The 14,542-nt window shown below is 36.0% G+C and overlaps 1 protein-coding gene across 5 annotated transcripts in view; it reads left to right on the top strand.

Moving 5' to 3' along the window:
* Positions 1–14,542, top strand: part of mfsd8 (major facilitator superfamily domain containing 8) — a 17,842-nt gene extending 3,300 nt beyond the window's left edge. The window contains exons 1-16 of one of the 5 annotated variants that reach the window (XM_061669615.1): positions 1,170–2,110; positions 2,264–2,283; positions 4,335–4,388; positions 4,476–4,697; positions 5,361–5,510; positions 6,163–6,211; positions 6,288–6,378; positions 6,485–6,626; positions 6,789–6,893; positions 6,969–7,068; positions 7,160–7,247; positions 7,992–8,066; positions 8,149–8,251; positions 8,320–8,433; positions 8,755–11,523; positions 14,197–14,542. In XM_061669615.1, coding sequence (XP_061525599.1) covers positions 2,086–2,110; positions 2,264–2,283; positions 4,335–4,388; positions 4,476–4,697; positions 5,361–5,510; positions 6,163–6,211; positions 6,288–6,378; positions 6,485–6,626; positions 6,789–6,893; positions 6,969–7,068; positions 7,160–7,247; positions 7,992–8,066; positions 8,149–8,251; positions 8,320–8,424 — 1,329 coding nt within the window. In that variant the 5' untranslated portion in view covers positions 1,170–2,085 and the 3' untranslated portion in view covers positions 8,425–8,433; positions 8,755–11,523; positions 14,197–14,542. Of the gene's footprint in view, positions 1–14; positions 150–231; positions 336–412; positions 625–966; positions 2,111–2,263; positions 2,284–4,334; positions 4,389–4,475; positions 4,698–5,360; positions 5,511–6,162; positions 6,212–6,287; positions 6,379–6,484; positions 6,627–6,788; positions 6,894–6,968; positions 7,069–7,159; positions 7,248–7,991; positions 8,067–8,148; positions 8,252–8,319; positions 8,434–8,754; positions 11,524–14,196 lie in introns of those variants that run through there. The other 4 variants (XM_061669616.1, XM_061669617.1, XM_061669618.1 and 1 more) reach the window with 4 other exon arrangements.

Below are 14,542 nucleotides of genomic sequence, written 5' to 3'. Positions count from 1 at the left end.
TCTTTCTGGACCAGGATCGCCACGCCGTTGTCCATGGACATGTTCGCCTGGACGAGGAGAGAGGCCGTTTTCTACAACGGCATCATCATCTGCGGCATCGGCTTTGAATCGATCCTGGTGTTTCTGGCGGTAAAAGTGGCCGCTCAGAGGTAACCCAGATAGAGCCGAAAATAAAGTCCAACCGCAGAGGATTGCTAATTTGGAAGTTTTAAAATCGTTTTTTTTTTTTAGGGTTGGTGATCGTCCGGTGCTACTCGCAGGTCTGGCCATCATATTCTGCGGCTTCTTCATCCTGCTACCATGGGGAAGCCATTACCCCAAAATCCAGTGGGCAGGTATTAAAAAAAGTAAAAAAAAAGTTGACATGGACTCAAATTTGAGTGTAACAGTTTTTATTTTCCCTCCTCCCCAGACCTTAAAAACAACTCATTGGTGAGTCAGTTGTCATCCAACAGCTCATTTGAGCCCACGGGTTGCCCATATGACCAGACCTGGTGTCAGTACACCCCCGCCATCCACCTGGCTCAGTACATCACCTCGGATTTCCTCATCGGAGTGGGCTATCCAGCTTGCAACGTCATGTCCTACACACTTTATTCCAAGATCCTTGGACCCAAACCTCAGGTGAAGTGCGAAACCTCCAACTACGCCTGAATGGAGTGAGTCGAGGTTCCTTAGGTAGGCTGGAAGAGATAACTCAGTTTTATTTAAAGATCACTTTGAGAACAAACGTGAAAAGATTCCCCGGGCTGGCTAAGACAAAAGCGAACAGAGTGAGGTTCCCCCCAGTGGATGGTGAATATGCAACTTCGTAACCCAACAGATTTTCACGAGACTGCAATTCCTTCATTTTGTTCTGGTTTTGTGTGCGTTTCATTGTGAAGAGGGTTCGCTCAGAAACTCAGCCTTAGCTTTTTGTTTATTCTATTTAGTGGAATATAATGTTATCATCTTTCCTATTTCCAGGGTGTGTACATGGGCTGGCTGACGGCGTCGGGGAGCGGCGCACGGACTCTGGGCCCTGTGTTCATGTCCCACGTGTACACGCTCCTCGGCCCTCGGTGGGCCTTCAGTATCATCTGCGCTCTGGTGGTGGCGGCCATCTTCCTCCTCAGCTGCGTGTACCATAGACTCATCGCTTTTTCCGTGCGTCACGGAAGGACGATAGAATGAGGCGGCACTTTCCTCACTGGACCAACCCAAGGACCAAAAAAAAAGAAAAAAGAGTTTGAAAGGGAGCGTGTGTGAACTAGGCATCTAGATTGGCCATCCGTTTTCAATCAACTTATGACATTACTGATACACTATTACATGTTTTACTCAATTGCATTTTTAATGAACTAACGTGTATGAACTGAATGATAATGCATGTTTTAATGTCACAGGCGCATTCACTGGTTAAAAAATGTGACCTAATAGTAATGTGAAAATATGTACGATAAAAGCTTTTCTTTTTTATTTTTATTTTTTATTGTTATTTTATTTTTAACAGCGACTGATGGACGTTTAAGCAATTCCCACATTGAAGCTATTTTTAATACATTAATACCATCAGGATGCTATGGATATGTTTTAAAATGTGTGTATTTGAATGATAGAGATTTATATTTTATTTCGATGAATACAGTATATGCAGAATGCAAGATAAGGAATTTTTTGTGTGCATTTTTGTTCTAGATGAGCTGAGCTACGTCCGCTATGGTATTTTTTTACAAACAAAATCAACAACATTGCTTATTTTCCTGAATTGCAACTGGAAATTGCGCATGCGTACAACACTGCGTAAGCATAACATTGATTTACCGAGACACTAAAATAATCCACAATAATAGATTTATAATGCTTAGTTGCCTGAATGATATATAAAATCAAGTTTTTTTTAAAAAAAGACGCACGTGGAAAGGTACGAGAAACAATGCGCATGCGTACAAAAAAATTAATGTTAGCTCCACAACCGGAAGTCCCACTCCCGAAACCCAGTCGGTGTTTGTCACCGCAGACATACGCACACTTAGCAGATGTTTAAGCGTTTATAGCGTAATTATTACACACTATTAAGTTTACCGGTATCGTTAAGAAGTGCTTATGAATACATACGGTGAAGAAATGGGTAAGGAAATTCCTTTGCTGCATGTTTTCATTGTGTTTGTGCCAATGTTTTGCGGAGAAGCTAGGTGGCTACTCCCAGTTAGCTAAAAAAAAACAAAATGTCACTTCCAATGATTAAACTCTGTCCTCTTTTTCTTTCTTTTCTCTCTCTTAGATTCCAGAATGCACCCGTGGGTAAGTACACACTTAGTGCTGTTTAGCAAGTTGGGAAAGACCTCTCGCCCCTATTTATTTATTTACTTACTTATTTGCTTACCCTCATTTTATTTTATTTTATACATTGATAGGTGTTTCTATATTGTTAATTCATACGCGTGTCAAGTTGTGAATATCTCTCTAATCTAATATTTTGATTGTGTAGCTGGTGTATCTAATGTGGTGTGCAAACAGGGTATATGCATATCGAGAAAAATAATATCAGTAGAACGAATTTAAAATAATACGAGTAGCCAAAGCAGCCGGCCAAATCATTTCGATACCCTGGTTATTTGGACAACCCTGATTGAAAATTTAAAAAAATAAATAAAATAATTGGTGGTGCCAAACGAGTCAACACAGTTTTCTGCAGAAATGAAAGTGAAACGTAAAGATAATGATTTTTTTTTCCATCAACAAACATGTTTACTGTTTACTGTACTGTAATGTGTCATTGGGCTTTGTGTTTCCCAAAAAGTGAAACTATAATTTCTTCCCAGGTAAGAAGTTGTCACGGAATGTGCTTTATTTTCATAAAAAAAAAAAAAAAAAGAAGACTTTTGTAGAAATATTATGGCTTTAATCACATTGCCATTACCCCTTTATTGACAAAAAAAATGGCATCTTAAAATTTATAAAAATGTACAGCTCTATTCCCATAAAAAGGAAGTTTCTTGGAATGGTATTACCTTGTGTTATTGCAACGTACTTTTGTAGAATGAATACACATGTCACATTACGTCTATTGGAATAATGTTCCAATTTTATTCTCGGAATATTGCGAATTTAGTCTTGTCAAAATTACGACTGTCTTGCAATAACATTACGTCTTTATTCTTGTAGATTTAATGATTTGATTCCTGTGGCGAGTATGACTTTATTGCGACTGTAGTCTTGTACACTTTACAACTTTATTCCCATAAAATGATGCCTTTAATGGAGTTATATTTTTGACTTTATTGGAGCAATAGTATGACCTTTTTGCAATAATATTGCAACTTTATTCTTGTACAATTAATGATTTTTTCCAGATTTATAATTACATCTCCATAGTCGTAAAATGTGCAGCTTTTTTCTTGGAGAAATTCTACTATTCTTGTCAGAGTTAGACATTATTCTCTCAACAAGGCAGTGATATTGACAAAAAATGCCATTTAATTAATATAAAAATTATTTTATTACCAAAAATGGACAGATAATAGGAGTATGCCATTGTCATGTTTAAAACGAACCAAAAAAAAAAATTGTTTTTCCCTTCCTCACAGGCATACGATTATGATGATGAAGTGGTCGTAATTTCCTCAGGGGCAGACTACAATTTTTGCAATTTTGTTTTCCGTAAAAGAGCAGTGACCAACATTCCACAAGAGACCAATGAGAGCGTAAATTGTCGTCGTCGTTGCTTTTTGCCGAGTTGGCGCGTGTGGGTTTTTGACGGCTCTTTTCCTGTAGGATGCTGAAAGGAAAGCCCGTTTGTTAGTAGAGCAAGCCAAAATCAAAGAAAAGGCTCAAAACAAACTGCTAAAGAAATAGGTACGCTTGGGAAGAGCCGCATCCATGGATTAATTCATTAATCTCCAATTAGTATTTTGCGTTTGTAGTCATTTTTGTCTTGTAAAATGACAAGTTTATTTTTTTTTAAATATTTTGACTTGATCCTCAACTTTATTTGTACTGCTGAATTACAATTCTTCTAGGAAATAAGCAGTGCAAGTTTACATTAATTATTTTACAACTATTCGTACGGTAAAATTTTCATTTATCTTCTTGAATTTTTTTTAGAAAATTTCAGTTTAGTTCTCATAAAATTATGACTTCATTGTTGTGTTACATTTTTGACATGCTGGAAAAAGTGCAACTTTTTAGATTACATTTTCCTCCCCAAGATTTTTTTTTTTTTACATTATTCATTGAAATGTGCATCTTTATTCTCGTAAAAGTCAGACTGTTGCAATTGCGAAATATCAATGTTGTTTGCTGAAAAGTATGAATTGCGACAACTTTGATCTTATGGTGCCATCGGCCAATAGAAACCGAAGGAAAGAAAGCGCCGGAAGAAAAAGAAGAAGGAAAAAGAGAACACCGTAAATAGCCGTCATTTTACAAATTATTCTAATAATTGTTTCTAAATAATGGCCTCACTACATGCAATCATTTGCTCTGTTCAAAAGGAGACTGATGGTCCACAGCAGTCCAACAAGGAGGAGAATCTGGCGGTTGGAGATAAATTGCGAGACAGCGAGGGAGGCGGGACAGAAGTCGGAGCGGAAGTCGGAATGGAAGCTGCAGCGGAAGTCGGAATGGAAGCTGCAGCGGAAGTCGGAATGGAAGCTGCAGCGGAAGTCGGAATGGAAGTGGGCTCCCGTGGCGAAAGCGATTCTCGCGATGTTAAGGTATGTAATGAAATGTTTTTTTCTCTTTTGTGAGTTTTAAATGACTTTTTAGGCTTATTATATTATGATTGTTATATTATTATATATATATTTGTATTAATTGTTTGTGTTTGTCACCTAGGTATACATTTTTTATACTTTTTATTTTTTACCAAAATAACTAGATTTATGTTGTTTTTTTTATTTTATGCAATACATTTCTTTAAATTAAATAGATTTTTGTTTGTAATCAAATTATATATGATGTTTTTTTGTTTTACAATGGAACTAGATTTGAAGAGTTGTTTTTTAAATGATAAATATTTGTATGTATTTGTATTTTAAAGATATTTTATATTTATATTACAAAATAACTGGATTTGATGAGCTGTTTCACTTTCAGATTTATTATGTAAGATCTTGACATATCAATATTTTTGTTTGCATAAAAAAATAAATCCTACTTTTTCCAAAGGAACTGATTGACAATTTGTGATTTTATTTAAAATGAATTTTATTTGTTTGTATTTAAAAAAAAAAAAAAAACTTGCACTTTTTTTTGTTTAAGAAGGAACTGGATTTAATTTTTTTTTATTTTTACAAAGGAATTCGAAAATTGTGTAATTTTTCTTGATTTTATAACATTGAACTTTTTTTTTTTTTTTTTTTTTTTTTTAAACAAAGGAGCTTGATTTGACAAGTTGTTTCATGAGGAACGCTTCCCAAATAGTTCAGCGTAAATTGAAGCAGAAACCTAAGAAGGAGAACGGGAGTAAGAAGCCACTCGGCAAAGAACAACTTCCAAAGAAATCCGATAAGGACATCGGGAAGGAGGTCGGATACTCAAATTCTTATTCTAACCCTAAAAAAATCATTTTTTTTCTCTCGTGTTTATCACTGTATACTCCAGATTGTCAAAGCAAAAGCAATATTTTTATTCTCAACGTATGACTTCATGTAATATTCCAACTGGATTCCTGTAATTATGACTTCGGATGAAATTCAGATTGTTGTCTTAATTTAGCTTTTATTTAGCCAAGTACGATTTTATTTTCGTAAAATAAAAATGTTGTCTTCATCCTCATAAAAGTTCTCCTTAAGTCATACTGTAGACTTTTTCATCATTCTCTGAAAAAATATGACTATTCTTGTAATATTACACGATATTATATATATATATATATATATATATATATATATATATATATATATATATATATATATATATATATATATATATATATTCTATGAAACAAGCATATTCCAACAATTGGTCTTGTAATATTAAGACTTTCCCATATTTCAACTTTGTCATAAATATGACTTTACTCTCCAGATGTTTTCTCTTAAAATTACTTTTTTTTTTGCCTTTATTCACATAATTTTACATAAAACTGCAATTTGAGTTGTATACATGAAATTCCGTAAATTAAATTTCATAAAGTTCCAGCCGTTGAGTTTTTCATTTCCCACGCTTTCCCCACAGGTGTCTGCAGGCAAACACGCTAATATTAAAATAAGCTACGCCCTCGCTGGTGAGTTCCCGCATTTTCCTGCCCGTTTGCGCTTCATTTTTTGTTGTGCTTTAACGCGTTTTTAAATTCCTCAAAGATGGTGGGAATAAGTGTGCTAACTCCGGACATTTTCAGTTGGCGGTGGATTATTTTACCCGAGCCATCCAGTATAATCCTACGGATGTCAAGTCAGTAAAATGATATGCACTACATCTTTTTTCTTTTTGAACATTTAAAAAAAACAAAAAATGCAACGCATTTATTTTTATTTTTTCTCTTTCTCCTTCCTTTCAGGTTGTTTGTAAACCGCGCATTCTGTTTGGAGAAGTTGCAGGAATACGAGAAGGCCCTGGCCGACGCGGAGTTGTGCCTCGGCATGCGCCCGGGTTGGAATATAGGACTTTTTCGCAAGGGACGAGCTTTAGCGGGTTTAAAGGTCACTGGCCGTTTTTTTTTGTTTTTTTTAACGTTACACTTTACCGTCCAACTTCTGTAAAAGGAAAGACGAAGCGCTTGACGATGCTGCACTGCTTTCAATAAATCCCGGCCAGTGTCACTGAAACGCTCCCCTCACCGCTTTCCGTCCTCTCCCGAGCAGAGATACCAGGAGTCAATCCAGGCCTTCCAGGAGATTCTGAAGATGGACGGCTCTTGTGCTGAGGCCACCCAAGAAATTATGCGAACGCAGATCAAGCAGCTCATGGTGCGCGATTGGCACGCTGGCGCCGATTGACGAGTTCTTCCGCTCACGAGCCGTCCTCACGTTTTTGGGTTTCAGGCGTACGGATTTACGCAGGAGCAGAGTTCAAATGCCTTAAATATACACGGGACGGTGCAGAAAGCACACGAGGAGCTATCCAGATTAAACCCGCGTATCGGTGAGACATTCTTTTTTTTTTTTTTTAAATTTCCCCCTCTTTCTAACTTTCTCTCTCTGAGTTGTCCCTGTTTTTGCGCCTTCCCCCAAAGCCCCACAAGGCCCGGCGGCTCCCAAAATCCCGGCGAAGACCCGACCCCTCGTGACGCCCAGCCTCCAAACTCAAGAGGATCATCCTTTGTAAGTGAACCACATGAATATTAGCGTTTAATATTACTTTTTCGTCATTGCAGAATAGAATTACAGTTGTTTGTAAAAATACATTATTCTCAATAATACCTTTCCCCGTAATATTTAGACTTTTATTCATGTGAAAATGTACAATTTCAAAAACAAGATTATCATTACTATTTTGACTTAATTTATGCAATATTTCATTTATTTGTGTAATATGACTTTATTTTCCTAAGGTTTCAACCTTTTTCTGGCAATTTTACAACTTCAATAGCATTTTTTTTCCTTTATTCATGCGATATATAAACTCCCCCCCCCCCGTAATATTGACTTCCTGTAAAATGTTTCACTTTCCTCACATAATAGTTTAACTTTATTTGTGATATTTAAATTTTACTCTCAGAAAATTACTAATTTATTCAAATGATAATTCTGATTTATTATTTTATGACTGATCAAATAATATTATGACTTGATTCTCATTGTTTTTTTGTTTTTTTTTGACGAAGGCAATATTTCAGATTTATTCTTGTGATTTTGTCATACTATACCTTTTATTAATGTGATATCTCAGATTTCTTGTATTTTTATTAATTTATTTTTTTAACTTTAAAACTACAAATGTATTCTTGAAATATTTTCTTTTCTGTTATTCAAGTATTTTTCCTTCTAATATTTATGTATTTATTTATTTTGACTTAATTCACGTGGAGTTTGGGTTTTTTAACTGCGATTCCGTCCTCCCACCAGGGAACTATTTCCGGTGTGGGTGGGCAACCTGACTCCGGCGGTGACGGAACAGCTGCTCTTCAACCTGTTCAGCAGGTCAGTCGGCACAAGGCCTACGCCACGGAAAGTGACGCCGAGCCGACCGGTAAATTGACGGGAATGACGTCTCCCTCGGCAGGGTGGGTTCGCTTCACAGCGTCAAGCTCCTGGTGAACCGACGCTGCGCCTTCGTGAACTTTACGCGACAGGAGTGCTGCGACGAAGCCATCCGACTATTTCACGTAAGTCGGAGCATTTCCCCCTGGCGCCACTTATCTTTTCGCAACTCACCTCGGCGGTCTCTGGTCAGCGCTTTGCGCTGATGGGCCAGTGGATTGCTGTTAGATATCCCGACAGGATCCCCACGGGCATGGGCTTTTCCAAGGCAGCCCTCAAGGCAAGACCTCCACACTGACAATTCCCAGTAAGTATTTTACCCACTTTTACTCAACTGCGGTGTGTAATTTATTTAGTTCTTTATTTTTGGCAAATGCAATTGTGTAATAATTCAAAATAATGTGATTTAGTATTTAAAATATTTTTTCATCCGTGAATAACGGTACTTAAAATATAGTGTTTAATAATGAATGCAGTGGAATGCCCCAAAACTCAAACAAAATGTAAAAAAGTCAGAAAAGTGACAAGAATAACATGCTAATACAACTTCAGACAGTAAGCGCCACAGCATGACTATAGGGGGCGTCATTGAGTTGATTCAATGTAACTGTTGATTTTGTGTTTCCAGGCAGAATTCAAGCGGGAGTGGCTACATGCACCCCAACAGACAATAAACGAAGAAAAGAAGGGCCTTTTTATTTTATTTTTTATTTTTTTAAATAAACCCCACACCCTCTTTTAGATTTAAAAAAAAATTAATTAAATTGTGACTTTTCTTTCCCATTTAATTAAAGGACAACAAAATGATTTTCTGTGCATTTGCTGGCTCAACCAAATAAAGGTACTTTTTATTTCTTATTTTACTTTTAAAATAACGTTTTTATTTTATTAACGTTATTAAGTATTAACAATATTAAGTTATTAGGCATTATAGGTGTGAAAATTAAAACATTTCAGAGAAAATTTTCTTTTTCGTCCAATGTTTGTGGCTTCTGGTAGCCGGGCAGAATTTGAGGTCCACAGTGAAAGAATGGCCACCGTATTCTGCTCAAATTACGTCTATTTTTGTGGGTCCACAACATTTCAGCTTCAGTCTCTCAAAATGACATCTTATTTTCAAAAATGTTTGATTTTCTCTCCAAGCTGAGACTTTTTTTCTCGTTAAATTCCAACTTTATTCATGTAAAATTTCCGCTTTTGTATTTATAGTCTTTGAAGTTACGACTATTTCCTTGTAAAATTACGTTAGTCACGTAACATTTCAGCTATAGTCTCGGAAGATCCTAACTTATTTTCACTTCAGTTTGACTTTATTCTTGTAATAGTTCAACTTTATGCATGTGTACTTTATTTCAGCTTTTCATTTTTATTTTTTTACATCAAATAACAACTTTTCCCATCATTTCACCACTTATTGTGTCATATCAAAAAACCTGAATCTTAAATTACTATCTCAAGATATTTACACTTTTGTTTGTATTTTTTAACTTTTTTTGTTTTTTTCCCCTCAGAAAATAGTCGACTTTTCTTATGATGTTATGACCTTGTAAAATGGGTTGATTTTCATACAATTATGAATTTATTCACATATTTTAGCTTTTTCCCTATCATACCCTGGCTTTTATCGCGTATACCAAAACACTGTCCTAAAATTAGTATCTTAAAATATTCACTTTTAAAATGTTTTTTCTTGGAAATGGAGAAGTTATGACCGTATGACATTTTCTCCTAAAATTATGTCTTCATTTTAATTAAATTAGGACTTAATTGTCATATTTGTAATGTAAGCTTTAGTTTGATAACTTTGTGTCTGTTACAGTATGACTTTTTCCATAAAATGATTTTTTTTTTTCTTCTTCTTTGTAATGTTACCAATTTTATGTTGTAATATTTGGCTTTTGTTCTTGTAATGAAGTGTCGTCTGTCGTCGCTGTTATTTTGGGCTCGTCGGTAAGTGTTTTTTCCAGTTGATACATTGAGTGAGCGAGCGAGTGGGTGTTGGTGCTTTTAATCTTGTGGGGGGATGTTAATGCAGACAAAATGGCTGACAATGATAGCAAGTCATGGGAGAGGAAGTTGAAATAGTATTTGGCTATATTTGGAATTGGCTATTTATAGCCTTCCCCGATTGTGAAATGTGCCGGCCTTCATCGTGGCATCACTGTTGTTTGTTCATTTAAAGTAGTAAACATTTTTTTTTTTTAGATAATTGCGTAATTTCAAAAAAATAAATAAATAAAAACATTTTCTTACAGCGACAGTATTTTCCCTCACAATGTTATCGATTTTATTTTTCATAATTGCATTCAAAGTATGGTCATTGTTCAGATGTGGTTCTGTGAAAAAAATGTCAAAGTGCAAAATTGATATCGGACTGCCATCATATCGATATCAATGCTTTTGTATCGACACTATATTAAGTCATTCACTTCCAACCTTCCCAGTTAACATGGCTATTTGACTTCTAAAGCCGTCAATGGCAGTGAATGTGTTAAGTGATAACGTCATGATATATGGCGATATTAACAAAAAATAGGTTTACCTTATTTCGGTTGTGGCTCAGAGAAAAGAAAAAGGTTGCACAACTGATATGGGACCACCATGCTATCAATTGATTCTGGTGTGTTGTTGTTGGTAACGATACGTTGCACAGCTAATCAAAATACATTGACATTGTTTGGTTGTGTTTCTGAGAGAAATGGTCTAAAGTTAACATATCAGAGGGCTTTGATGTGTATGTGCTGGATTGTGAGCGACAATGATATGGTACCCTGTTTAGATTTGATTTTTTTTGCTGGACTTGCACTTTAAAAAAGACAAAAAGACCCTTTGTCTCCCCCCCCCCCCCCCCCCCCCGATCACGTCTGTATCAATTACAATGCTTGTGAAGCATCCACGATGAAGGAGAGACAAGAGGATATGCTTTTATGCTGATGAGAAGTAGTTTGGGAGGAGGAGGGTCTCGGATAAAAATGGAAGTGCCCCCCTCCCCCACCTTTTCCTTCCTCTCCCCTCCACCGTATCAAAGCTTCCTGCTGGAGTCTAGGGAGGGAGAGTGGGAAGGAGGAGATGTCCCAGCTGTGTTTGACAGGTCTCATGGCTGAGCTGTGTGGTCGGATGCTCAGTGAGGGAGGGAAGGAGGGAGGGAGGGTGGGCGCCCAACCTCTCCCCCAACACAAACACACAGACAGAGGGGGTGGAAAAGGGATGTAAAAGCCTGAACATCTCAACATACACCAAATGATACCCCATGCACTTTCTTTTTTCTTTGTTTTTTTATTTATTTATTTTTTTTTAGGGGGCGGAGTTGCGGTGCTCCGTTTTTCTGATCCCTGGCCAAGCACTGTCCTGAAATAGACCAAAAAAAAATAAAAAAACATTTCAAGAACTTTTGGAGGTAAGAATAGATTTGTGTTTAGACAGTGTTTTCATTGTGGTTCAGACAGTGTTTTCATTGTGGTTCGAGTACCACTAGGGGTACGTGGGTGCCCTCTAGTTGTATGTGAAAGAATCACTGAATTGATTGTTCAATCTGCGTAATGTTAGATCTGCTGATTTTTTAAAATTTTTTTATTATTATTATTTTTTGAATTCCAGTACAGTCCATACATTGAGTTGCCGTTAAGTTGTATTTAACTTTTGAGTTAAAAAAAAAAAAAAAAAAAAAAAAAGAAGCATTTCATCGTGAAGAGCGGTTTCTTTTAAAAAAAATTAAGGTACATTTTTAATGTAACTTGAGTGCAATACATTTTAATTGAATAATTTTTTTAAGTACAGATTTGTACTTTCCAATTTTTAAGGGCAGTGGTAATTTTCAAGCTGTAGTTAATGTTACAGTGACTAGCAATAATACTAAATATTCCTTTTAGCCAAACAAATTTATTTGTATAGTGCATTTCATACACAAGAACTCAATGTGCTTTTTGTGATTAAAAGCATTTAAAAACAAACATTTCAAACAAAGAGAACAAAAATAAAAATACAATTAAAACCGCGTTACAGTGCAAGAAATATCATTTAAAAGTGGAAATGCTCTAAAAAGCATGGGGGAAAAAATAAAGAAGTTTTTAACCTGGACGTAAAAACATACACACTTGCGGCTGATGTCATGTCTGTTGGGAACTTATTCCATTTCTAAATGCTGCTTCACCACGTTTGCTTTGGACTCTGTGCTCCACTGTTTGACCCGAGTCTGTCGATATCAGAGCCCTACTGGGTTATAACTCATTAGCATTTCTTTCATGTATTCTGGACCTGAACCGTTTAGTGATTTATAGACCAGTAGCTGACTGGGATTGGAATTGGACTAATATGCTCTGACCTCATTGTTCTGGTCAGAACCCGAGCCGCAGCATTCTAAATGAGCTGTAGCTGTTTAATGGTCTTTTTAGGGAGTCCAGTCAGAAGACCATTACAATAGTCAAGTCGACTTGAGATAAAAGCATGGATGCGGTTCTCCTGGTCTGCTTGACACATGTAAGCCCTCACTCTGGATATGTTCTTCAGATGGTAGAAGGCAGTTTTAGTAATTGATTTGAAATGACTGTTGAAAGTCAGATCTATCAGAACACCAAGGTTTCGGACTTGGTCTTTGGTTTTTAAAGAGAGTGAGATTCTCTACAGCACAGTATTGGTATGCTAGCATCAAATATTATTGTTGTGGCTGTCCCGAGATCATTTTTGCGCTTTTTAACAATTTTTGTTTTTCTTCGACCAGCTCTCAACATTGTGAACAAGGAAGACACTAAATTGTATCGATGTAAACATCGTCATCAAGCTCCTGTCTGCTTTCATGGTTATATGCAGCTGCTCACAATCTTTATTTTGAACCGAGGGAGCATTCAAAGGCTCCTAGCATCTTTTCAAGCTCACCCCCCCCCCCACCCCCTCCACAGACACAGACACATGGCCAAGGCAGTAAATAGGTGTGTCGCTTATCAGTGTTTCTTTTGTTTCAGTTGCAGGCGCCTAAAAATCAAATGATCCCGAGTGATTTTGTGCAGTGCGTCATCTCTGAATGTTGTCATGCAGAACTCTGCTGCTGACTCATGCATTTCTATGTGATGTCGTCAAACACTTTTTTTTTGTTTTTTTTTGCCAGGCATCGCCAAGAGATATGATGCATTTTTCATTTCTTTTTTTAATATGTAATACAAAAATATATATATATTTTACTGATTCAAAAAATGACAATTAAAATACAATATACTGCTATTTATATTTATAACAACGTTAAATAATATCAACAATTTATTAAAAATTGATGGAAAACGTTCATGTCATATAAATAATTTAAATAATTTGTTTTCCCCATTTTCAAAAATATAATTTAAATATTTTGCTCCAACACATGCCCGCTTTTTATCATTGCGCAAAACATTGTTTTGAGATTTTAGATCAAGAAATGTTTTTTCACAAAATGTGATTATGATTAAAATAAACAATGTATTCTGTTTTATCATTTATTTATTAATACAATGAAATAAAATGCGTTTTGGTTCCTACAATGATGGTAATAAAACTAAACTATAATTTATCACTCATGTTTGAATATTTTACTCATTTTTACTAAACATAAAACTAATGTATGTTTTTGTTCCATTTTCCACAATGAAAGAATTTTAAATACCACATATTTAGAAAAATTACATACATTATACATGTAGTAAATGTGCTACTGTATTGTTTTTCCAAGTAAATAATACAATAAACAAATTGTCAATGCGTTTTATTGTGTATGAATATGTATATTTATAAGTTTATACATAGAATGTAAAGTAATAAAATTTTTGAATTCTATGTATACAGTACAATTTGTCTTAGTTCCTTTAAATTTACCAGCGCATTTCATAATATACACATGGTATGTATAATTTGAATGTTTGTAGGCAGTATACACTTGTATATGTAATTTTCCTTCGAATAAATCAGTAAATAATACAATAAATGTAAATACATTTGTTTATCAATGCATTTTATAATAATTTACAAATGTGTATTTTTAATTGAATGTCTAATTTTTTTGTTTTGTTTTTCTTGTGTGTGGAAAAAAAATAATATTTATCATCAGGCACTGTTCGTCGAGCCCAGCCCACCGGAAGCCTGAGGCCCCTCCTCGACTCGCAACAGGCCCGCCCAGGCTCCTCCTCCCTCCCTCCCGGATGGGTTCCCTCCCTCGCTGCCCTCCTCGCCGGTGCCTCTGAGATGAGGAGAGAAGTTCGGCCGCGGCACGCCACCACACTCCGCTCCGCAGTCGCCGCCGTCTCCCGTTGAAGTGCAACGGACCTGGGGTGGGGGTGGGGGGGAACAAAAAAAAAAAGAAAAAAAAAAAAAAAGGACCAGGAGGAGCTTCCTTCCGAAGGAATAACATCTCAGCCACCTGGTAACTTTTGGGGTTGGCTTTCTTTTTTTTCTTT

The sequence above is a fragment of the Phycodurus eques genome, chromosome 23 (genome assembly GCF_024500275.1).
Source record: "Phycodurus eques isolate BA_2022a chromosome 23, UOR_Pequ_1.1, whole genome shotgun sequence".
Classification (NCBI taxonomy): Eukaryota; Metazoa; Chordata; class Actinopteri; order Syngnathiformes; family Syngnathidae; genus Phycodurus; species Phycodurus eques.
Note: the sequence above shows the minus strand (reverse complement) of the source record. Positions and strands in the feature narration are given on the sequence as shown.